This window comes from Emydura macquarii, unplaced genomic scaffold, assembly GCF_026122565.2.
Source record: "Emydura macquarii macquarii isolate MOO-44397 ecotype Brisbane River unplaced genomic scaffold, CSIRO-AGI_Emac_v2 contig_476, whole genome shotgun sequence".
NCBI lineage: Eukaryota > Metazoa > Chordata > Testudines > Chelidae > Emydura > Emydura macquarii.
In genome coordinates, this window is record NW_027130613.1 from 498,439 (window position 1) to 525,031 (window position 26,593).

The following is a 26,593-nucleotide window of genomic DNA, read 5'->3' on the forward strand; positions in this document are numbered from 1 at the left end:
TGGCCATGACCAGGGCTGCTAGGCACTACAGTTCTACAAATAAACAACAACAACAATATAAAAAGTGGCTATACTAGGAAGGGAATTAGGGAAAGAAAAATTGTCCCAATTTAGGGGAAAATGGTAAAATACAAAACCCTCCCTCACTTGTGCTAAATACCTTGAGATTACTATTGAAGTACTTCTGTGTCCTTCACTTCTTAAGCATATGCCACTTGCCAAAATGATAAAAGATGGACAAGTCCCTACAAAAAATCTGTGATCCCTTAAACAGAGAAATACATTCTTATTTGGATAAAAATCCTAGGCAAACTGAATTTTTGACCAAAACCCGAGAAACTTCTATTTTTTTGTGCCAGGAAACTGGGCCAAAGTCAATTCCTATATGTTCTAAAGGATGTTGTTAAAATCACTAACATATGCATCTACCCTCTAATCAAACTCTTGCCATAACCTTGTGCATGTTCAGTTATTTGCATTGTTGCTATTTTGAACCCTAATCCCTCCATTCCGCATTCTATCATTCTAAAGTCAAAAAATCCTCATCCATTTTCAAGTGAAGTGCCATATCCTATGCTCATTGCATATATGGAGCAAGGACAAGCCATGAGACCGATTTACATTATTACCATTTTAAGTGGGTTGTACCACGTACACTGGTAATTCATGATTAAACAGTCACTGAAGGTCATATACATAAAAATAAGTTTATAGATTCATCGGAGGACAAATCTCAAATAATTATAACAGACAGACTCACAAAAATGTTATTCCTGTCATTGTCCCTGAATTTCATCTTGGTAAAATGGGCATCAGCTTCATCAAGACATGTGTCCTGTCTGTTTTCTGTGCCAGAGAAATAGAAGTCAGCAGAGGCAGGCAGCCCACATAGGAGAGGGAACTGGCTCAGAGTCTTTACTTAAAGTAATCCTTACCTCCCTCTTTACAGCCAGTTTGGGAGACAGTCAGAGCTATCTGTCCCCTCTGTTACGAACAGACAGAATGCCTTGATAATAAAATCACCCTTGGCAGATTATACCTGGGGACTGGTTTAACATATATTTATAATAAATTCACTTGCATGTTTTTATTCATTCAAATTGAAGACTTCATGCTCGCAAGGGGGAACCCGAAGCTGCAATGCCAAGCTTGGATTCACTACTAACAAATATTAGGTTTGGGGGATTTAAAATTTTAGTGCTAGGCTTCTAATCTATACCTTCGGATTATGCCCTCAGGAATGCTATGGTGAATTAAGGCTGCAGCTATTTTATTGTGATGATCCTTTCCCATCAAACACTGTACTGTCAGAAAGGTACTTCTTGGATGGAGCTACCTGCAAGCTCCACTGCTTTTATACAGACATAGTCCTGCCAATTACCCTATAAAACTCAAGAACAGTGAAAGGGCAATGACATCCAGGGCAGATGAACGTGTTCTTGCTCATTTGCTTGTTTTCTGCCCTCAAGCCTGCAACCCAACCTCCATCTGTCTATGAAGATTTTCAGATAAAATGCGCACTCATCTGACAAATAAAACAGAAAGAGCCATTTAGTTTTTTAACTAAAAATTACATATATTTTACCCATTGTGTTTACACAAATGCAGCACTCCTTACTGCTAAATATACTCTGGATGTTGACATGGACATTTAGCTGTCAAAATATTTAACTCCCTGTTATTTAGACAGACATCAAGATCCAAAACAATAGCAAATGGATCAAGAAATTTACTGAAAACAGGAAATTATGAGTGTGCCGTTTTTATAGGCTTTCAGCACCTATTCTTGAAAGGTACAGATTACAATGTGTGTTATATTTGAAGATACATTAAACTAAATAGTACACAGCACTGTGATGTGATGTTACACCATTTTCTTGAAGTTTCACTAAGGAGCACGAATTCAAAGTGTTTTAAGAAATATGCTGTCATCAACGGACATTGATGGTTTGATGACACATTTGAAGTCAATATGAAATTAGCCTATGCAAAGAGTAACAGATTAAGCCATAAATGTTAAAATATCTACGTCTTGTGCATAATAGCACAGTCAATTTGAAAAGAAAATACTTTGTTTTACATTGTAAAGTATTTTAATTATTCAATGGTTGTTCTTTAAAATAAAATGGGTGATACTTATTTTAATTTTCCCTGCTTCAGATTACAGTTTAAAGCCAAATATATAACACTTACTAAATGCTATTACTGCTTATATTGGTATTGTTTTAGGAAGTTGATTAATTTTACTACTTTCAACACATACTAGGGAGATGTTATTCAATTCACTCTACCCAAAATCCCAGCATGAGTGAATGTTTCTTCTAAAATGATAAGCAATTGAACAGTTAATGCTGAGAATTAAAAAGTCATCATTAGGCTTCAGAATTTACACAAATGAAATGAATGGGATAGCTAGGCAAATTCCATTGTTTTGGCAGTCTTAGCTACACAGCATAGCACAAGAGCTAGATTTTTTTCCCTTTTCAAATGATATATTAATTTTTTTAGAAATTGATGGTGCCACCAGAGAAATGATACTGAAACGTATTGCTGAGTGCCCCTAAATTGTTATGCCAATTCTGAAATAGGATTTAGGATGTCCGAAGTCTCTCAGGCACTTCTGAAAATATTATCATAATTGTACATACTTTGAAATAGAGTCTGCATTAGGCAAATCTTTACAGCAAGCAATGTTCTTTAAGATTAACTGGTGGGACTTTGAGTTTCAAGAATATTGATTATTCTTTTGCTAATGCTAATATTCAGCCTGGGTAAGACTAGTCAATGCTACTGGAGGTAAATGTCAGTGGATATTTTACCTAAGAAATAACAATTGACAGTCAACACCTACATTTTGTTTAAGAGAGACATGTCAGAGAACTGATTTTTGGTGAGCATGGAAACATGTTAATGTGATCTTGACTCCCTTACATCTTTGGACAACAAAGATATGCAATGTATTACAATTTTTCATAACATAATTGTTCTATTTTGAAAAATAGCAACGATAGTAATATAATCTATAGTTGTAAAATAGACATACATATTTGGCTTAAAACCAAGAACAAATGAAATATAGACCTAAGGATTTACTGACATTTTGAACTCACCAAATTGCAACTGCTGGAAGTACTGCAGGGGCCTGATATCAGCATGTTATGTTGAATTCTATCCTTGTTAAAATAAGTAAAACTGAAGAGAGAGGCAGAAGCCCCAAATCTGAAGTTCTTTGGCCTTTGAGGAGTTAAGGTCAATTGCTAATGTTATTCAGAAAGGGTATTTATTAAATATGTGTTTCTGCTGTAATTCTAAGGACAGTTTAAACAAAGAAAATCTGAAGTCAATAAAAGAAATCTTACAACTGGTGAATTTATGGTATGATGAAAATACAGAAATGGCTCCTACGGAACAGATATCTGGTCTATTTGGACAATGGATAATCACATCAAGATCATTTAATCTGAACTACCCATTTGACAGCTCCTAATGACTCCTTTGGAATTACTATGGATACTAATGTGGTGGAAGTTTAAGTACTTAAACTTACATTGTAAAATGTGTGTGTTTTGTATTGAACATCCTTACTAACAATCAATATGAAAGGGGTGTGTGCTCTGGAAGGCTAAGAAAATTGGTGATGCTGTATTTAAAGCCTTTAACTAATAGGTTAATGGATCGATTCCAGCGTAGTTCAGTGATGAATGAAACTATGAGTTTTGCAGTCTTAGATAGTTCCCAGGAGATAGAAGAAGTCTTTTTGACAAAACTCAGTACACTTGGCAGACCTGCTGATATGCAGAGAGGCCAAAGAGTGGATGAAACATAGGTTGTCCTCTCAGATGAAGGACACACACACACCTCAGGACACACACACATCTCAGATGAAGGACACACACACACACACACACACACACAAAGTGTTTTGTCCTACTTTTTGTAAGCTCTAGGAGACTGAACTCACAAAAGGAAACGCTGGCAGCTAAGTGGGGGAAATAAACAAAAGGTTGTCTCAACGCATGTGCGCCTCCACACCCCTGCAAGTCCCACACAAGTTCTGTCAATTTTGTCCTGTGTGGTCTTCTCCCCTTTCAGACTTGCCCCATCTCAAGATCTGCCATCCGCTGCCATTGAGGCCTCCCAGTGAATCCCCCTATTCTTCTGATCTAGCCCGCCCCTGAATGTAGAAACAGGTTGATATGGAATCAAACTCACTCTGACTCTGGGCAAGTGCTAGGAGCAATGAGCCTACTGGATGCTCAGCTATTTCGGCAAGCAACTGCTGATCCAGTCTGGTTTGGCATCTGCACATACCCTGTCCTGAATTAGAGATGGATTTTCACAGAACACTGGGGAAAAACAGGAAACCGGTGCCTGGATGAGAATGAAGGACAGAGTATATGAATGAGTGTGAATGAGTATAGCATGGAGCAGAGGTTCTCAACCAAGGGTACATGTACCCGTAGGGGTACGCAGAGTTCTTCCAGGGGATAAATCAACTCATCTAGATACAATATTTGCCTAGTCTTACAACAGGTTACAGGAACAGACTCAATGTGAATAAAAACTTAATTGTTGCTGTCGCTTCACTGTCTCCCAGAATGACAAGGCTCACAAGTGAAAAATAGGTTCAAGTATTACACTCAAACGCAAGTAAAATATTTATATTCCAATTGATTTATTTTAGAAATTATATGGTAAAAAGGAGAAAGTAAACAATTTTTAGGAACAGTGTGCTGTGACACTTTTGTATTTTTATGTCTGATTTTGTAAGCAAATAGTGGTTTTTACATGAGGTCAAGACAAATCAAACTCCTGAAAGGGGTACAGTAATCTGGAAAGATTGAGAACCACTGGCATGGAGAACAAGGAGGAAATAGGAAGGTGAGGTTTAGAGAAGGAGGAGAAAATGGGAGTAATTTGGAAGAGAGGGATGGGGAGGGGAGAAATGGGTGTCCAAGTCTGAAAATCTGGTCACCCAACTTTGGATAACAAAATCAGACTTCAGCTGTTAAACTGGGCAAATTTCATGAGCAGTGAATTTACATATAGAAAAAAAGACAATGCACAACTGACTCATGTGAAACCTCAATTCTGAAATAGTCCTCTTTTTAAAAAAAACTCTCAAGCATCAAATCCGCATTATGGAAAACGAGGTTACTTACCAGTAACTGATGTTCTTCGAGATGTGTTGCTCATGTCCATTCCACTAGAGATGTGTGCACACCTCCGTGCACGGCTACCAGAACTTTTTTCCACTTAGCAGATCCTGTAACCGGCTCTGGTGCCCCTTGGAGTCCCGTGCACATGCTGCAGTATATGAAGCACTGCTGGCCCTACGCCCCCTCAGTTCCTTCTTTCTGCCAACTCCGGCGGCGGGGATGGGGGGTGGGTTGTGGAATGGATATGAGCAACACATCTCGAAGAACATCAGTTATTGGTAAGTAACCTTGTTTTCTTCTTTGAGTGATTGCTTATGTCCATTCTACTATAGGTGACTAACAAGCAGTACCTTGGAGGTGGGCCGGAGTTAGCAGTGAGCTGCCTGCAGCCCAGCTCTGCTGAAGCCCACTCCTTCCCGCGCCTTGGCAGAGGCACGGTGGGTCGTGAAGGTACGTACCGCCAGCCTGGCAGCTGCTTTGCAGATGCCCTGCCCTAGCACTTCCGCTAGAAAGGCTGTAGATGGAGCTTGAGCTCTGTTGGGCAAGCTGTGGTGTCTGGAAGCGGCACCTTCACCTGCTGGTGGCCGAACACGATGCAGGAAATTATTTACAAGGAAACTGCACCAGGCTGAGACCGGTGAACCTTTCATCCGGCTGGATGCTGTAAGGAAGAGTTGCGTTGCTCTCTGTAATGGTCTCGTACATCTGATGTAGAAGCCAGGACCCCACTGACGTTTTAGCGAGTGCTGCCTTCTCTTCTCCGAACAGTGTGGTTCGGGGAAACCTGGGGAGAATATATGATTGGTCCAATAAGACTGGGCAACCACCTTCTGGGCCTGGTGCGGTCTCACTGAACCTTATCTTATAGACTATGAGGGAGGAGCTCTGGGGTCAAAGCTCTGATCCTGGAGACCTTCCTTGCCTAGGTAAACACCCCCAGGAAAGCCACCTCCCTGGAAGGCCAGAGTAGAGGGCATGATGCCGTGGGTTTCGGGAGGGGTGGGCCCATGGGCCGGGAAGGGCCAAAGCGAGATTGCAAGGAAGCACTGGGTCGCGGGCCTACGGATAGAGACTCCCTTCCCCTTCAGGGGCCGAACCGCCATCTGACGGGAGGATCACAATCCCCACTAGAGCGGCTGATATGGCTGCTAGGTGGGCCTTCAGGGAGGCCACAGTCGGTCTCTGGAGCTTTAGCTGCGGCAGGTATTCCCCGGATCACCTCCACTGGTGAGAGGCCGGGCAGAGTATCTCGGGACTGCTCCCAGCAGGCAACAGCCACTTCCACTTAACCCAGTACACGACCTGCGTGGAGGGTTTCCTGCTAGCCATCAGAACTCGCCGGGCTTGTTCTGAGCGGCTTGCTCTTTGCCTCTCGGCCACTGATCTATCAGTCCCTGAGGTGTTGAGGATCCAGGTCTGGGCAACACAGGTGACCGTGATCCTGGGAGCTGGGATCTCGCTTGCTCAGAGGCTCCGGAGGTGGGCAATCGAGAAATCCAGCAGCATGCTGAACCCGTGCTGGCGTGGCCAACCAAGAACAATTGAGATAGCTTCTGTTTAGCCCCTCCTAGGTCTGAGCCGGACTGTATGGAGGAGGGGAAAGGCGGGAGAGTGAATATGAAGGTCTCTGATCGCTACAGACAAATGGCATTGGCGAGCGCCCCCGCCCTTTGACCATGGAGGGAGCAGCACCATGGCCACCTTGTGCTGCAGACCGATACAGCCTGATTCCCTTTGGGGAACCTCTCTCCAGTCGGTCATAGATGTCCCTAATGGGCGCAGCGACCCTTTGTGGTGAGGAATAGCAGACCCTTGAGGTGGTCCACCTTGCCATTCCTCTCCCCCAGGAGGTGATCACCGCCAGGCCCTAAGGACTGATAAGTTCCCTTCATAAGGCTGATGAATGGGCTCCCGCCGCCTGTCAGTACAGCATATGGTCACTACACTGATTGACAGCGACTGTACCTCCGTGCCCTGGATAAAGCGAAGGGACATTCCGCAAGCCCTGCGAGCATTTCGTGGGTCTTCTCATTGGCGTGCCGATGCCTCTCCTCCCTTGGCCAGATGCCTTGTAAGCCGAGGTGAGCACTGATATGGCACTGTACCCTTTGCTCGAGGTGGCTGCTATCAGGGTACCTGAAGGAGCCTGTTCCATGAACGGAACGCCCCTTCACACATCCTGAGGAGTTGTTCACCAGTCTTGGGAAGCTAGGGCTTGCTGCTGCTGTTTGTTTGGGTTTTTTTTGGCAGTGGGGGAGGGGAGAAGAGGGGATCATAGCCTCCCGGCGCAGGAGCTGCCTGCCCGGACTGTATCCCTGGGCCGTGACTGAAGTGGCCTAAGTTTCAGGTTAGCTATCCTTACCCCATAGGTGCAGAGCACTCTGACCTATCCGCTGTCGGCAACATTTGGTTTGTTGTAGGGCATTCAGGCATGTGGCCCATTCTGAGGGACTCTGTCCCACAGCACGGCTGGGGCAAGAAGGTCTGGTCTGGGAATCAACCAGTCACTTCGATGCATTCCGTAGGCTGCACCTGGGCTAACATAGGTTTTGTGTGTTTGCCAGCAGCACCCGTCAGCCACAAGAGACGCCTGACCGGCTCACCTTGCTCTGGGCTTGGGACCTGGGCGGATCATGCACCGCCAAGTGCGCAGCTACCACTGCCAGGCCTTCAGTAAACACTGCCAGCCAAGTAATGGATTGCAGGGTAAGCCATAAAGCGTTAGAGGGAGTCAGCCCCTACAAAGTGGAGGAACCTTGAGGATGTGCACTGCTGACATCCAGGGCGGCCTGCCAGGCTCCTGTTTCCACTAGCTGGGGGGACCATGTGAGATTTGAGCCCCTTGTTTGGTATTGTGCGATGATGTAGGTCTGCCGTCGTCCTCAAACTCCCCTTTTTTTCCGGGGGGGGGCAGGGGGAGCAGGGGATGAGGAAGTACCTCAAGTAGAACCTCTTCAGCCATCGCCTGCGGGACATCTCCCGCTGTTTCTGGCTGAGGCGGCCTCAACCTCTTAGATGTGGAATTGCCACTGAGGAGGAAGAAGTGGGAGGCGTCGCAGGGCAGGGGGAGGAGACGACCTATGTCAGGGGCCCAGTGGTCCGAAGGCCTTCCGGCTCACCCAAGCCTGAAGGAGGGTATAGGCTAGGGCGCTGCCCTTGTGTTCACCAGCAGAAGGGTCTTTCCGATTGTCCTATTGCCATAGGACCCTTACTGAGGGCCTAAGGAGCCAGTCAGGGCGAATGGTTTGTTTCCTAGACCCCCTAACTCTGTCCCCTTGTCCATAGGTCACGAGATGGCAGTGGCTGGCACCTCTGCTGCTGCTGCTGTCCCTGGAGACCTGTCTGACACCTGAAGATCTGTGGCGCGTAGCAGCCCAAGAAACAGGACATGGATTAGGAGTCCCTGAGACCATGCAGCTTTGCCTTTACGCGAATGAAGAGAAGGCTGAGCTGTCCACGGAAGGACCCGATGGGCTGCTGGACCTTTTCGGGCTAGCCTGGGATTGCAGCCACTAACCTCTAGGCCTGCTGATGTTGGGGAGGGGAGGGGGGGGACGCTGTGGCTCTGCCCACCGAATGAGCAGCAACCGAGGGTGGCAGGAGCACTGCTCTAGCTCCCGCAGTACCCTACTCTGCAGTGGCCTACAGGTTCAGCATCTGCTGCTGGGCAGAGCCTCAGCAGAGCGGCTCCCTGAGTCCCCCGAGGGCTCACCTTCCACTTGCTGGTAGTGCTATTGAATAAAGTTTTTTCCCAACAAGTCTGACCTGCAGTTGCCCTTCTTGTCTGGAGTCGAGCCCATCTGCCCCGCCTATCCCTGTGGCTGGTGGTAACCACCACCAGAGACCCAGGGCAGGGTGGTGAACAACATTCAAACCCCTTGGCTGGGTGTAATACTTTTCCCGGCTCATTTAGGCATCGGGCTACAAAGGAGGGGGTTTTCCACAACCCCCACTATGTTGAGAGCCCCTCTGGAGGCCAGGAAGGCTACCACTCTGTGGAGCCCCTTGGTAGCATATTAAAGGGTGTCTGATGCCCCTATTGCTCCTTCGCCTCCAGCCTCCAGGTGGAGGCCACCTCTTGAGCAGTTCTCGGTGTGCCCTAGAAACAACCAGGGCTCGGGAATGTGCTTCATCTGGCGGGGGGCAGGAGGGGGAAGTTGCTGCCTGTGGGGCTAAGTCATCGTCCGAGAGCACATGGTGGCCTTTTTCTTGTACTTGAGGCACTGAGTGCATCCCTGAGGGGTTGATGAACCGTGGTCCCTCCTCCCCCACCCCCCCAAACCCCTTAGGCCCCCATACAGCCATTGGGGTGACTGTTGCCTCTGAAGCCATCCGCCTGGGACTCTGGCACCTTTCGTTGATGGTTGCTGCCCCAGGCACTGCATCCCCAAAGGGACACTGAGGCACCGTTGACAGACCTCTGTTGGGGTTGCCCAATAGCCTCTTAGTGTGCGGTACCATCACTCCAGAGAGTGACCCCTCAGGGGTGACGACCTCTACTACCAAGTTCGTTGTGGGTGCTGTGGCCAGAGCAGGCGTAGGGACCGTGCTCCGGCAAGCTGGGCTGACCCGAGCATCATCCCTGCATTGAGGGCTTTTTGCGCTCTTCATGCGTCTTGGCACTGAGTCGAGCTCTGGCGAGCAACTCTGCTTGACCCCGGTGCTGGGCGAACTCCTCGGTGCTGAGTCTGTCTCTGGCCACTGATTTTTGCGCATCCTCAGTATGGGGCGAGACTTGAGTTCCAAGGCTGTCTCCGACACCGGGTTTGCCTCAGTGCGGGGGGATCTCCTCGGTGCCAAGTTCGTCTCTGGCATCCAGGGTTCAGCGCTGCCTCGGCACGGGGAGAACTCCTCGGTGCCAGGTCCAGCTTCGGCATCCAGGGTTCAGTGTTGCCTTGGCATGCAGGGCGAACTCCTCAGTGCCAAATCTGTCTCCAGCTACCGGGTTCTGCACCACCCATCGAACTCCTCGGTGCCGAGTCCGTCTTTGGTATCCGGGTTGTACACCGCCCGGTGAAGTCTTTGGTACCGAGACTGTCTCCGGTGACCGTGATCAGCGCTGTGTCCTTGCAGGTGACCGGAACAGTGGGTTGAGACCGGTGTCGGGTGAGCGACTTTGCTGTCCGCCTCGATGCAGGTCGGTCCAGCGATCGCGACCTGGGATGACTTCTAAGGGAGCATTCCTGATCTTCCAACCCATACCAGGGATCTCTTGAGCCATTCAGGGGGTCTCAACACGGGCTTCCCCTTAACGCCAGCCCCCTCTCTCACAGAGGCATGGGCGTTGATGGTGTATGCAAGGCCAATGAGGCTCCTGGAGCCCTTCGGCCACCGAAGTTGATGGTGCCGGTAGGTGCCAAGGGGCTCCCCCACTCTCCTGAGTCAGGGGAGGCTCCCTGGCTGGAGACGCTGGCTCCAATAGCGGATCTCCGTGATCCAACCTCAGTGCTCCACCCTGTCTGCTCCGACGATGCGGGGGAGTATCCATGCTCCGAGTGCTTCCGTCTTTGCAGTGTTGAGTCGGGTCGGTGCTGACAGTGCTGGATACCACAGCGAAGCGGTTGGTTCAGAGCTGGCTTGGGGCTCCATGAGCCAGGCTTTCAGGCAGATTTCCCAGTGGTGTGAAAGCCTTATTCACTTCTCTGCAGAGCTTCCACCCCACACTTCAGGCAGTGGGGGTCTGTTCGCAGGAAAGCCTTCCCGCTGAGAGCACGGCTTGAAGCCATGACACTGGAACATACCTGCTCTCGGAAAGTTTGAGCTAGACTATCTTTGAGGCTCTAACTACTTACTAATCTAACTAACTAATTAACACAAAATATGCAAGTCTAAAGCTTTACTCACGGGGAATTAAGTGCTTGCAATGCAAGCACAGGCAGTTCCAGTAACCACCACGGGCAGAAAGAAGGAACTGAGGGGGTGTAGGGCCGGCAGTGTCTCATATGCCATGGCATGTGCACGGGACTCCAGGGGGCATCAGAGACGGCCCTACGAGATCTGCTAAGGGGAAAAACGTTCCGGTAGCCATGCACGGAGGCGTGCACAACCTATAGTGCAATGGACATGAACAGCTTGGATTTCCCCCCCTCTCAAAAAAAGGGCCTTCTCAAAATTCCCAAATGAGAATTCTCTGTCTCCATTAAACTAAAACCATGTTATAAATCAAAACCCAAGAAAGCATGTAACCATTATATCTCCATGTTTTTTTTAAAAAAAATAGATAATTATTTTCCTAACTGATTGAATTCATCCGTCTATTTATTTTAGAACATCACTGATTTCTCTGTCTCTCTTTCTTTTTAAGTGCTGTGAAAGAATTGTTGGATTGACCATTCTAGAGATACAAACCATTTAAGAACTTCTCCATTCTCCATTAATGAGGTTCAATCCTGATCTACCTGAATACATTTGAGGACAGAGGGTACTGTCTAGTTGCCTGTCCCATTTAATCTACAGCCTCTCTTCAAAGACCATGGACATGGTCACCAATTATGTTGGTGGCCGTTCTGTGATATAGATGCCTGCTCACTGGGAAATGAACTAGAGCCAACTCATTCCACTTAGGTCTTGGAACACTAGACAGCTTTCTGCCATGACTGACCTGTGCTGGATTCTATCTGAAGAGAATCTAGAGAGGAAAGGGTTCGCATCCCATTTACCAATGCTCTGAGCTTGAATCCTACCTTCTTTTTCTGATGATCTCTTAAAACCATCTTTCCTGAGGAAAGACCAAATATCTAAACCGGAAATAAAAATTGTAATTAGAAGCTTTAGGTAAGTAACTAAGGCCCCATTCTGCAAACTGTGCTATATGCGCAGATCCTGGCCTGCACAGAGCCCAGTGCAGTTTAAAGGGCTTGGGTATGGAGACCCACCTGCATGGATCAGTTTGCAAGGTTAGTACCTGCCACAACACTCTAAAGGCCTAAAGTTTAACGTATGTTAAAACACTATCTTCCTGCTCCCACAAAATCTATTTGGTCCTCATGCTAAGGCTGAGAAGTACAGTGGGTTACCATGAAAAGCTCAGCATTTGCCAAAAGATGCCAGTGTTATTTTTCACTCTAACTAGAGGGGGTAACTGTGGAATCTCATATATCACTGCGTAGTGACTGCTGGCAAATAGTGATTTTTTATTTTTTTTAAAAATAGAGACCAACGTAGGCAGGTTTCAAAATACCCTGCTGAATGACCACACATGACACATCTACAACCCGTTACCCTTAGCCATTTTCAATTTGGTTTTCACTTGGCTGCACATTAACTATGCGGAAGAAACTGATTAATGAACTTCTCCTGGCAAAGGCACTCAGGTACCATGATGATGATGGGTGCAATATCAGATTTAGATAGAGAAAGCTATCTGTTTTCCTTAACTTCAGTTCAGCTACAGATAATCAACACTCCTGGATTATCCCTATACCTGTGCAGGTGAGTCAGGTTCATTCCTATCATGGTTCCTCACTCCTATCCAATAAACTAACTTTTTATCTGAGCACAATTGTTTTTCTGCAACAAGACCCTTTCTCTATGGAGTCCCACAAACCTCAGTTTTTCAGCTTTTTCCCTTGAACAATTTCTATATTGGTCATCTCATCTTCAGTCTTAACTGCCATTTAAATTGATGATATTTAAAGGCACATACTGCTGACATATTTAATTACTCTTCCCTCATCCACTCATTATGTCTGTAATGATCAAACAGAACCATGGTTCCATCTCTGCTACCTGAAGCTAAATGTTGCAAAGGTAGAAATACTTTTCTAGGGCAAAAGGAGCATTCACAACCATTTCATCTACTGTCTCTCATTTCTGGACTTAAGAATTACTATATGTCTCCATCATACACAGTCTAGCCATTATCCTCGATTCTGAACGTTACTTTTCCCTCATTCTGTGTCTGCGTATATGCCCATTACCAACACAACACTGCCTGAGTTTGCTATCGCATCAGATCTACCTTGGCTAAAATTCTCATCCATACTTTCACCTTTTCCGCTATAAATCGATTCTGCATGGGCTTTCCAAGCCCCAGCTTTCTCTGCCTCCAAAATGGAACACACATACATACACAAAACTACAACCACACCACTCATCCTCATAGGACACCATTAATGTCTTATTCAGTTCAGGATTCAGTTCAAAACTCCATTTTAATTAATTAATTATTTTTGAAGAATACTCCGTGAACTTGTTCCATCCTACACCATAATCCTACTTTCTTTCTACTACTCCTATCCCACTTCTCTGGCACCTGCCTCCTCTAGGTCCCGTCATACAATCTTGCCACTGCTGGTGTGGACTCCTCCTCCTCTGCAACTTTTATCTGAATCCCTCTCCAACTCCCCAGATGTCTCAAAAAACTCATCTGAAAAATGTCCTTTTCTTGCTTGTTTACACATTACAATTCCCCATCCCATACCACTCCCCACACCCAGACTCATTGAGACACTCTCTCACCTTCGTATTATTTAAAGCTTTTCTGGATACCATTCATAAGATGTACAAAATGAAGTCATGGTGAATTCCTGCTAGTTTGGCTCCACTGCTCTATTCTTGTGAGCAGGCTGGGTATTGAAATATGCAATCATTCTTGTACATTTCATTCGTAAATAGAGGCTATAATTCCATGAATTAAGCCAAAAGGTGCTGTCCATAAATTAGCGGAACATTAGCGGGGTGTGGGTCTCGGATTTTGCACATTTGTTTCAGTGTTACCAAGTGTAACAAGGGGTGGGTGAAAATTACCAGAAATATGTTACATAATTTATGGACAGCCCCCAAGGCAGAGGAAAAGGGACAGTACAAGAGTCTCACAAGTCAAAAAACACCCAGATTAAATTTAAATCTTTGATTTATCAGCTTCAATATTCCCCTATCGGGAACAGCGATGCTCCACAAACTGAAGACTCAAGAGCAAGTATTTCTTCTTCATGAAAATTAATCATTAAAATATATGGTGTATTAAACATAAATAGGTAGCAGGTCATTCATATTAATGTGTATCACTACGCTTGAAGAAGACCTAAACCTCAAATGGCAAATCTGTGTTTCCTCTTTTCCAAGTTATTTATTTACATGCACACATGCTAACAACCAACTTCCAAAAGGAAGAAGTGAATGCTTAATATTTAAATGTAGAAATAAACATCCTGACATTTTGATGTGTTTGCGTTGCTTTGATAAAAACAGGAACCCAAATAAGAAAATGTAATATCAACAGCATTTTCATGACTCAAAGATTATAAAACTATTTTAACTCACTTAAAGCTTCATTAAAAACTGGATATACATTTGGTTTTGAGGGTTTTTTTGCACGTGCATGATACATGCATGAAGACAAACACACAGACACACAAATGTAAATACATTTTTACAGAAAGACCTACATGAGAGACTAACTGTAAACTGCCTTGTTGAAAAATGTTAGGACAAAATTTTCATTCCCTAGTTGCAAGACTCTTGCATCTATAACAGATAAAAGAAGTCATCCACTGTCATGCTGGTTAGAAAGACAGATATTAATGAGTGAACACACTCTATAGAACATGGGCAGTTAGAACATCTTGACAGAAATATGGTTAGTGGTAGCACAGGCCCATCCCAAGAATCGGGAAAAAAAAATTGTTACAAACAGCAGAGTCAGTGGCAAGAAAGAGAAAGACTGCTACAGGCTTGAGAGGTCCACTTACTGACGCTGCCACAGACTGCCATGCAGTATTCCTCAGAGTCAAAGTTGTTTCGGTTCCCACCACATCCACCGTAAAAGAATGGTGCACACTTTCCTTCAGTCACATCAAAGTACCACCGGGAGATCATTGCTCGACAAGGACCAGTCTCAGCTTGTTCAGAGCATACCTCTAGTTATAGGAGATGTGGAGGAACCACATTTAGCATGAAAATGGTATTGTCTTGCTTTTCTTCTACACATGTTTACTTACATCTTTTAACTCTTGCACATTATTAGCTATGAAATGGATGCATCAAGGAAGGATCTATATCTTTCACAAAGCAATTAAATGATCTACACTAACTCTGTATCTATAAATAGTCTTTAGAACAATGCATTCTCATCTGGATTAACACAACTAAATCCCTCCTGCTCTACACACAATTTTTGTACTTTTATATCTGTTTTGGTTAGAAGCGTGGTTATTTACTGAAATAGTTATATGGTACAACCCCGAGTGTGGACGCAGTTATACTGGATAAAGATGTCTTATTGTTCCCCCTCCCTTATGGGAATCAGCTATACCGGTATAAGCATTTTTATACTGCTATAACTGCATCTACACTAGCGGTATTGTATTACTTTAACTATACTGATCTAGTTAAAGCAGTACAACCTCTGTGTGTGGACAAGCCCTTAACTAGAGTTTTGCCTACAAGGAAGTTTAAATAATTGTCTTTAGAGAAAAAATTGATGGCAGAAAACTTCTACACATCAAACTATAAAAAAAAAAATCTAAAATACTGAGATTTCTTGGCTTGTACAGATGCTCTATACCAGTGGTTCTCAACCTATGTGAGAACCTACTGGCGCACAATGTGTTATGTGGGCCGCATCCAATACTACCGGTATGGACTGAGATGGTCACATGGGCCACAGCTGTGTGCTGACTGGGCCACAAGCGGCCCATGGGCTGCAGGTTGAGAAGCACTGCTCTATACAAATGATGCAGGGAGTTAAATTCCTTCCATACTACGTACACAATCATTTTGGGTGAAACTCCCTCCTGTGTAGAGACTCAGCACAAGACTTATATACAGCACTTAGATCAACACAAGCCCACAAAACAAGATTTAAATGGTGCGCCAGCTTTGTGAACAGGGGCGATTCTCCTTCTTAACATATCATACTACGGTACAAAATCTGGTTTGAACATATATAATGATTTGTGTTTCTCCGTTTTCTCTGAGAGCTGGAACAGCCACTGCATTTACATTGAAACTCATTAACTGGAAACCTGTGGGGAACTGAGCTGCACAAATTAAGGTCAGAGAACAAAAAATGAATGCAGGCAATCTGTCCTTAAATTGGAATTCAGCCCATCACCTTGGTACATATATAACCCTTTACCACTAATGTTCCAAACAGAAAAAACAGCATTTACATTCAGCATGTTGTATATCATTTGCAAAATTGTACAATATGAAACACCAGTACTTCCCCTCCAGACTTCTATTCCACATACAGGTTCAAAACAATGGCAGACAACTGGTAATTTATCTGCAACTGTTTCCAAATTTATTTCACAAGTCTTAATTTTGTGGAAAGCTGACTCCTTCGTTTTGAAATAGGGGTCTCTTCCTTGGTTAACTCAACCCCAACTAGTGTATGTAACATTGGAATTCTCCCCACGCTCATCACCTCTGAGAGGCTCTCACTGACTGACATTAGCCAAGATTTGGAGAGTCTCACTGGGTGCTTCACAGCCTTTTTTCTTATAGGCTGTTTGGTTCGTCTCTGTTTAGCATATAACCCTTCCCATCTCCTTTCTGCAGAGTACATTTCGTATCAAATTGCTGTAAGTAATCAACACATATGTATATTTACATCAATAATAATTTACCGTAAAGCCTTTATGATGGATCCAATAAAATGCTGTATATATGCACATCAACAGTGTATTAGGCACTTACACAGTTTAGTTTGTAGAAATTAATGATTTAAGTTATGGTAGAGGAGGGTTAGCTTCTTACTTTTAAAAATCAGGACAGGTGTGATTAACAGTAGACATTGTTTTCCATATCAGTTACTCCTGATGGATTTTACCATAAAATCCAAGCCCACCCACCTGATAACATAGTTATAGTTTACACACAAAGTAAACTTTGTACAGCTTTAAATACATGGAGGAGCCCCAAAAATTTCAATTTAAAAATTAATCACTGGTAGAGTGATTGGCATTAAAGAGACAGGTATAATCAGGAACAGTTTTGCTGAAAGAATACGTCAATTCAAAAAATCGGGGTCTCAGCAATTTGTTCTTGTTCTTTTAAAAACTAATCTATTTAATGTGACTGTTGATCAACCTCAATCTATAAAGAAGTAAATGCCTTCTAGGATTCCCTCAATACATCTAAATTTTGTTATGAAGTGTAAGTTATTTTATTATTTTATATTTCATACACTCTTATCAGTATGTAAATGTTCCAAAGACTCATTTTGGCATTTTCTTTTTTAATCTCTCTTTCTCTCTCTAAATGTCTCAAATATAGGAACAATAAATGCAACAACTTTTAGCACCCTGTATATTTTTGCTACCTACAGAATGTGAAAAAAAAAAAAAAGAAGAAGATTGCCATTATTTCATTGATGGGTTATGAAAATCAGGAATCAACTCTTGGGGCACTACATACATTTATACACATGAAGCATTCATTTGACCGGCAGTCAGGAAAATGCCATCACATATAAGTGTCAATCTTTAGGAGCCTTGCAGTCAAAACTACTAAGATCTGTTTGCATGAAAATGGAAAACACAGCCCTTTAAAGAGTGAGTACTTAATCATGCAATTTAATCAGACTCCCTCCTTGAACTTAATGCAGGACTAAAGCCATGCCTTCCTTCCCCTGCCGCATGGGGAAGCCAGTGCTACTACAGGGCAAATTCCTCCTCTCAGATCTACCTGGTAGGTCTTGACCCTTTGTACGGATGGTGTTCCATTGCTTCAGAACATAGATCTGCTGTGTGGGGATGAGAGGAGAATTGAACACCTGGAGATTAATAACAATGTATGATACAAACATAGGGCTAGACTGTCACTTTCTGATTGGCCCTCACCCAGGCAGCAGATTGTAACTTGGAGTCAATAATCTTCCTGGTCTTCCCTCTGCTTGCCCCTGTCATCTATACTCAGATGCAAGACTTCCCCCTGCCCTCCACTGAAACCCTCAGACTGGGAACATATTATCTGTGAACATATTATCTATGATAACAAGAAAAATTAAATTACACTGTGGCAAAATGGTAACTTTCATCTTTTAATCTTGTTTCTGGGAACTGATTAAGAACTGAAGCAGTTCTTTGCCTTTGGCTGCAAAAAAGAGCAAAGCAAATTAAAAAGGCAGAGCTTTTGTGTGCTGCTTGTTATAGCTAATGTTGCTGAAAAGTTTGAGTTCTAACCCACATGCTCAGAATTTCTCAAACAATCCACTGTTGGTACTGAAATTTCTCATGTGTCGTCTTTGCCCAGAAATGAGAGTTTCCTGTTGCTAGCCCCTCCAGAAAGTTTGAGCTAAATGTTTTCAGCTCTTATTTTTGAGTTCTGATGTGCAGAAAATGATTCATGTTTCTTATTTGACAAAACTGCCATGCTTTTCCCACACACGTAACTCAAAAACAGCTAAACTTTTAACATGGCAGGAGATTGACGGATATCTCCATAACAATTTTTTTAGCCACTGCAAAGGCACAGTAAATATTTTGCGTGGTCAAACTTAGACGTGTGCAATTTTCAAACATTTGGACTTTTGGATTTACAGCTGCTTACACCAAGCTATTTCAAAAGAGCTAATTGATCAATGTGTTATTAATAGAGCTAGCTGAAATTTTTGTAGGGAAAATTTTCATGTTTAAAGTTACAATTCTTTCTATATTTTTCATACGAAAAAATTTTCATATTAGCATTTTCCTATGAAAAATGTTCCAAAATTACAATTTCATCACTGGAAATGTCAAAACGAAAATCATCATTTTGAACTGACATTTTGAAATAAAATCTTTTGTTGCATTTCAGCTTAAAATGTTGGTTCATTTTTGTTTACTGAAAAACTGACACAAAATAATTATATCTAATACTTGCAGTTGTTAGCGATGTCTAGTTTTATTACACAGGAAATAAGTATGAACATTTTTGTTTCTCTTCAAAATGTTAATTTGAAACCAACATCTGTGTTTTTATTTTTTTTTCAAATTGGTTTGAAACTTCCTGTGGGAAAACCAAAATTTTTCAACTGAAAAATTTCAGATGAAGCTTGAAATTTCTCATGGGAAAAAATTCACTTTTCTGACCAGCTCTTATTTAGTTACCCTAAGAACGTATTCCACCTTAGATATTTTTAAGATGACTTAACAGTCTCCTTAGGAACTGAGCACACTTAAATGCTGGCGTTGTCTGTTTCACTCTTAAAAAATCTAGGTAATTAAATCTAAAAAACTACAGTGGGTATTTTCAGACAGAAATGGGAATTACACCACCAACTGGCTTTCCATGGGAGCTGAGCTTCTAACTCTGTTTAGTGCCTTTTGGAAATCTCAAAGAGTCATACAGTTAAATTAATCAACAATCAGGAAAAGTGAAAGTTAAGTTTCCATAGCTCTGGTCTGTTGTAACTATCCAGCATTTTCCCTTATTTGTTCCTATAACATCAACACATTGACCTTATAGCACTTCCATCTGAGAATCCCAAAGCTCTCCTTTATAAATGTGTAAAATTCACAATAACAACAGCCCTATAATGCAACCAAGTCCCGGTTTCATAGTGAGGATAAGTGACTTGCACCCAGAAAGTATTTGGCAAAGAAAAGGAATAGAACACAAATCTCCTGACTCCCAGTCTTATGCTTTATCTCCAAGACTCTAAATGTGCAGTTTCATATTACTATTTACTTCATAAAATGGAAAATGTATACAATAAAAATATGCCAGGATGTACGATTTTACTGCAGACAGACTCAGAACATTTACACGGCTTGTGTTTCAGTGGCTATCTGTGCAATTTTTATGTTGTATTCATGTAGACCCTGATTCAGAAAAGCACTTTAGCATGGGCTTAAAATTAAATATATGCTTAAGTACTTTGCTGAATAGGGATTTACTTAAGCATATATTTAGTTGCTTTGATAAACTGGGGCCATAATTCTTTGTATTTTTATAAGGTGTAAAATAAAGTATATTTTCTAATCTATATTCCACTGGAAAACTGCAAGGTAGTTGATTAATGCAATAACTTGGGCAAAAGAATCAAATCCCCCTAGCAAATGTAAGATCATCCAAGTGTCTGCTCAACATTATTAGGCATGAAAATTTAAGGTTCGAGTCAGTACTTTTGCTATCCCCTTAATTTGGGTTATTTGTAAATCTCTATGGATGTACCCACATATTCATTAGGAGCATTATTCTCCAGTATGTAATGACTTCAGAGTTACGGAACTACGTTTTAAATAAAGTTTACTTCTTTGATGATTTTGTTTGTATTTACGCTTTCCTTAGTGAAAAATCTATGCTACTGTTCTGCTACGTGGATTATTCCCAAGGGAATATCTAAAGATAATTTTACTGAACCAGAAAACTATTCATTCTGAATATATGCCTGAAACTAGCAGCCAAATTTTAATTTGAAGATTCAAAGACAAAAACTAATTACTTAAGAGGTTTTTAGAATTGAGCAGGAGGCAGCTGTGGAGCTGGCACTGGCTCTGGGAATAAAGCCCATGCATTAGCTACACAATAGCATTGATACTCTCTAGAGAGAAAGTTAAAAAAAAGCTGAATGATTAGTTATAAATGCAATATTAAGAACAATTCTTTAAAACAGTTAAATAGCTTGAAATTATAATTGCCAACCTAAACAATTAAGATTGAATTTCTCTCCCTAACGTTGACTTGGAGCCTACTGGAAGGGAATAATTGGGGCATAAATAAAAAGTAGTTGTATACGGTGCCTAAAATACAAAACCTTCCAATTCCAATGTAAAATAAATATATAATACATATATTTTCATTTTATTTGTGCGAATAGTATCTTTGCTTAGAAGCAAGATGTCAAGTGGCCAAAAAAGACGGCTTGAATGTAAGACTAGATCAACAAAATTCCACATTTAATGTATATTTTAGAAGGATACAGCTTTCATATAACACTATGATTTTACCAACACAGCAGACATATTGATTGAGAAGGTTAGCACAGAAATGCATTTCAATCATCCAAAAGACTTATCCCCACAGATGATGATAATGTAGGATAATATTAAACAGATTACTAAATAAAACCAAAGCTTTAGATCATTACAGTTTCAGTACATTAAAATGGTATTTTCTGCTGGAGAAGCAGATTAGCAGAAGACAGAATTTGATCGAGTATGGCATAGATCATAATGAAATTTTCATCCTTATGTAAAATAGCAGAACTGCTATATAAAATATTCCAATATGTTTGTCCTTGGCCCAGAAATGTAATTAAAGAACATGTTCAATTATTATTTAGCAGTCCTGGTAAACAGTGAAAAATATTTAATTTGATGTAAGACAATTTACAGATGTTGTTCTATGGAGAGACAACTGCATTTTAAATCAAAATATCCAATTAAGTTCATATTTGTACTAATCAAAATGCACCAATACGTGATGTTAATTTTACCAGTTCTCTATAGCCAAGGCTAGACTGAACATATTAACATTCATAAGAGTAAGGAAAATCACACATACTTTTTGTCAATGGACAGAAAGATAGTTATAACATTAGACACTATTGTACAAATGTGTAAGTATTTTCTTACAATGCAATGTGAGCATCTACTATCTTTTTTCAAATTCTTTCATCTAGGCATCCCATCAAATTCACCCTAAATTAGGTAAAGAAAAAACATAAAATGTACTGACTGACTCTTAAGCCAACGTAATCACATTTTGCAGAAGAAAAGGGAAAAGCAATTAAGTCAATGCGAGCTAAAGCAGAACTGATTTTGAACAAAGAATTAATACTCCAATACTATGTCAAAGCCTGCAATTGATAGGACCAGCACTTCAATATAATAAGGTGAATGACGTGCCTTGTAATAGGTAGTAACTGTAATTGAATGGATTTAAAGAATCTATGAAGTGGTAAGGGATTAGCAAACAAGATACAGTAGAGCAACAAGGCTAACAGCTACCACACCTAATGCCACATCACTTCTCTTTTGCTAGAAAGCTGGCTCAGATTACAAACATTTTCAAAATGTCACAGCAAGCAGCGCTACTTCAATTCTTTCCTAAATATTTAAACAAATCTATTTGAATTAAGGGATAGTGAAATCATTGCTCACAAGCAACACTATACACAAAACTAGATGGTCAAACCTTTGCTGAATCTCCCACATCTGCTGAATGGTATGTGTACAAGCTGCCAAAAGTTCATCAGGTTGCTGCGTTGGCCTGCTGCTTCCCTTTAAATAAACTCTAATTGACCGATATGTTGACAAGCAGCATTAAACTCAAAACAAGATCTAATTGTTTCTTCTTTGATGTAAGCTAGGAGACGAACAACGTTTCTTACCGACAACCATGTTGAAGGAGAACAGAAATGGAATCACAAACAATTACACATCACAGGAGAACAGAGTTTCTCCATGATTTAGTCAAGCCTAGCAAAAATTGCCCAGGGCCTGAATATTTCAGTATCATTTCCTATTTCTGAAACAATTTATAATGTACTAAGGCAGTGATGGCAGCAGAACCAGAGCTGATCTGCTGGTTATGGCTGGTCTTCAAAGTGATTTCCCTTGTTTGGTATATAGGTTGGGTGAAGTGCCTGCAGTCCTGCACTCTGCATAAACGAGTCACTCAACCCACAAATTCAGGGATAACATCTTCCAGTAGATGGGATAAGAAATGAAGAACTGAGAAGGGCTGACTTTTGGGCTCCCTAGAGCCCGGGCCCTCAAGCCCACCAGTCAAGGTACACAGATTCCTCAGTCAGACTTACAAACTGATAATCAGTGGCACAGATATACACAGAATCCTGTTCTCCTGATTCCTGGGCTTAATCTATCTGAAAATGTATAGCATAGATGCCCTTGCCAGATAAAGGCATGTGCATGTTGCTAAATATTGTGCTAGGATAAGGGAAAGGAATTCACCAAAGCCATCTTTTTCCATATTCTCTTACTCTCTTTAACAAAGAAATAACTGCTAAAAAACACAACAGCTTTCAAAAACATGTTTGCCAGAGGACATGAAATAACAAGTTACCACCCCTCAAGAGGTAGTGCCTGACTGGTTAAGGCACCTGATGATAATCCTGAAGGTCATGGGTTTGAGTCTTGCTCAATCTCTTGCTGAAAGGCTGAAATGGGTACCTGGATCCATGGGGTTAGGAGAGTCAGGGCAGGTGGACATAATTCTGGCCACATCATTACCTGGTGCACTGTTGTCTAGGAAACTGATGTGGCTTAACTGCATCAGCCGCTGATATATTGGCTCAGGGGAACTTCTATGCTAGCTGGCATTCTCCAGCTAAGACTAAAATTGTTCTGCTCCTAATGGTTGGAAATATATTTGTGAGCTGTTTTGCTAGGGGCATTCTGGTCACTACTAGTAAAAAGCATGCTTAGGAATAAGAAACAGCATGACATATTGAAATTACAGCAGACAGCATAAATGTCTCCACCATATAGCCTCAGTTTATGTACATGCTTTATTTATCTAGGGCTTGAGCCAATGCCCATTGTGTCAATGGAAGTCAGTCCATTTACTTGGTTGGGCTTTGCATTACCCATTATCAGAAGAGTTAATTTATGGGTTCATAAGAAAACTAGCTTCCACTGATTTGACATAGGAAAGATAACTCCTATAAAACATGAATAACTTCGGTCCACACTCTAATGTTAATGGATTTAAATAATAATTATATCTCCAGCAAATATAAAGAACTGGATGTGCAATCAGCAGGGAGAGTATTTACTCCTGGGCGAATTCTGCACCACTGCACACATGCAGAATTCATGTTCCCTGCAGATTTCCTCACATCCTGCAGAATGATACAGGTGCTTCAATTACACCTTTTACCCACCAGGGGCTGCTGTGGTGCCAGAAGAGAGGGCAGCTGGCTCAGGGCCAGAGGAGCCAGCCATGGACAGGGTGGAAGCAGAGGCTGCTTTCCTCATAGCACCCTGCCCTCAGAGCCATTTGAGGAGGCACGGGATATGGGGGGATGGACAGAGCAGGGCACACAGAGCTGCTGGGGAGTTACACAGACTGAGGTTCAGAAGGGCTAGGTTGGGGGACAGACTGGGGTGGGCGCACAGGAGCTGGTAGGGTGACAGCATTGAGCCAGGGGCTGAATTGGAGTGAGGGTGCAGAAACACATGGAGAGGGGGAGAGGTGGGTGCAGGGACACACAGGGATGGGGCAGATGTGCCTGACTGAATGGAAGAGGCTAGGGGTCAGCCAGGGTCTGCATGAGAGAGGCTCCCAACTCCCTAACAATCCTCTCCCCCCACAAAAAAAATTATATTGTGTTATTTTGACAAATAAGATATGCAGAACTTTAAAATTTTTAATTTTTAATTTTTGGCACAGAATTTCTTGGCAGAATTCCCCAGGAGTAAATACAATATTATAGGATACACTGTGTAAACTTCATTGCCCTAACCCTTGGGAAAAGGGACCTTAGTTTTACTTGTAATGCAAAGTGGGTTCAAGCTAGTCAGCCACCCATGGCAAAGAAGTCCTATCTACAAGGGTTCTCAAACTTCTTCATAGCATGGACCACATCTTAATAGAGAAACAGTCTCACAGAACCTCCTCCCTTCCCATTTGCAATCATGGGAATCAACTCTCCTCCCACACGTGACAGCATAACATCCCTGTGTCAATCGTCAACATCGCATAGTAACTGCTTAATTTCCTAATTTATTTTTAGCTTTTTTCAACGCATTTTACCTGTGGGAACAAGGAGACAAACCTATACCACAAGAAAAGCCAGTTCTCTGCAGACCACCAGGTAGTTCCTGCAGATCATTCGATTAGCATTTTACCCCTGGAGGACAACCCTGCAATCAGTGTGGCAGAAGCAGCTGCAGCACAATTTGAAGATATGCTGGCATGAGAGTAGGAAGTTTAGTCATTTCAACAAAATAATCAGGGGTAGCCACCTACAGCACCAACACCATATAAATAATTTGCTACAAATGATAGTCCCATCAAGAAGAGCCTCATACTTAAAGACAGAGAAAGACGCTGAAGGTCAGATGGGCTGAGGTGCCTTAGGAGAGCTGCATAGTGAATCTGGCACTGAGTCTGATTACAGTAGACTTGTCTGCAGCCAAACTCTTGCCTTCATGATGCATGCATTTTATTAATTTTACATGCAAAAACGAAAGACGATTATCTTTAGGCTCTTAAAACCAACACAACTGAATGCCATATTTTAGCTAGCAAATGCTTATATTTTGCAATCTATTTTTAATATAAATTCAGTATGTTGCTTCACCTTTTTTGTAGTTTATATTCACATTAAACATACTAGTTGCCTGAAGACTAAACATCTTAACTTCTTTGAAATTTCAGCTTCGGTAACAGATATACTGTACCTAATTTGTTCTCATTTCCACTCATCCCAAATCCCATTAAAATGAAGTGTATCATTTTTAATATTAATTTACTGGTGAGAACAGGGTGTTTCTTCCTTGGGCAGTAAGAGCTCACATATGGAAATACAGTTAAATGGTTTAAAGATTTAAATGGGGATTTTTACTTTCGTCTCACCCTGGCTCTCCAGTGACTGAACGGAATACTCCAGAGACAATTAGGACAAATAAGAGCTTCTTCTGCCTAAGAAGGAAGCCCTTGCAAATCAATTTTACTCAAACATCAATTCATTTGATCATAGCATTCACCTGAAACATGGAGAAAAAGAGAGGAAGAAGAGAAAATCTAAATCAAGGAGCAAACACCCTTTCCAGGTTACCTACTTAACGCCATTCAATTATATACATATTTCATCATGGGATGAAAATCATAGCTAAGGTCGAAGCTGTGCTGTCCTCCCAACCACCAAACAACATAAACATCGGCCAATAGGGCAGAACAACCCTGCCACAGGGAAGGGACAGGAAAGTTAGTGTGGGTTTGTGTATACTTTTAAGTTGCAAGGGTCTGTGTCCCTCAATTTCAATAGCAGCAGGTAAGGACTAAGGGAACCAGGACTAAAATGTTTCTGTTAGTTCCATTGCAGTCATTCCATGATCATTTTGGCTCTGAAGGTTGCAAGTTGCAACTCCTTCCATTTTAACTCCTAGGAACTTAGCTTGTTTTATGTTTTTTTCCTCGCTTTTTCCTGTCTCTCATTCCTTAGGAGGTAGAAGATCATTATAAAGACATTTGAAAAGTACAACACTACCAGGGGGATGAGCAATATAGAAAACCAGTATCCGGTTTATATATATTACACCACATGGAATTGTTCCAAATCATATAGAAATCTAGGAAAAGTTCCTTTAAAGAATAAATTGCATGAGGAAAGAGGAACAGAAAAAAAAATTCTATCCTGACTGGATTATCAGATTGCCTATGGATAGCTAATATTCAAATGTATTTAAAAAAATGAAAAATTGCTTTAATGACACCATATAAAAGATTATAAAAATGGAGCATATTTTAAAAAATCTATTTTATCCCATTTGTTTCTTTGTGCATTGTGTGTTCCCCATAGACAACAACCATAT

General features: G+C 42.1%; 1 protein-coding gene across 4 annotated transcripts in view; it reads right to left on the minus strand.

The window, feature by feature from the left end:
* APP (amyloid beta precursor protein) overlaps positions 1-26,593 on the minus strand; it is a 386,748-nt gene that overhangs the window by 123,762 nt on the left and 236,393 nt on the right. For 2 of the 4 annotated variants that reach the window (XM_067538217.1, XM_067538215.1), the window contains exon 7: positions 14,852-15,019. The exons of the other annotated variants lie outside the window; for them this stretch is intronic. In XM_067538217.1, coding sequence (XP_067394318.1) covers positions 14,852-15,019 — 168 coding nt within the window. The remainder of the gene's footprint in view (positions 1-14,851; positions 15,020-26,593) is intronic. 4 annotated transcript variants of the gene reach the window in all.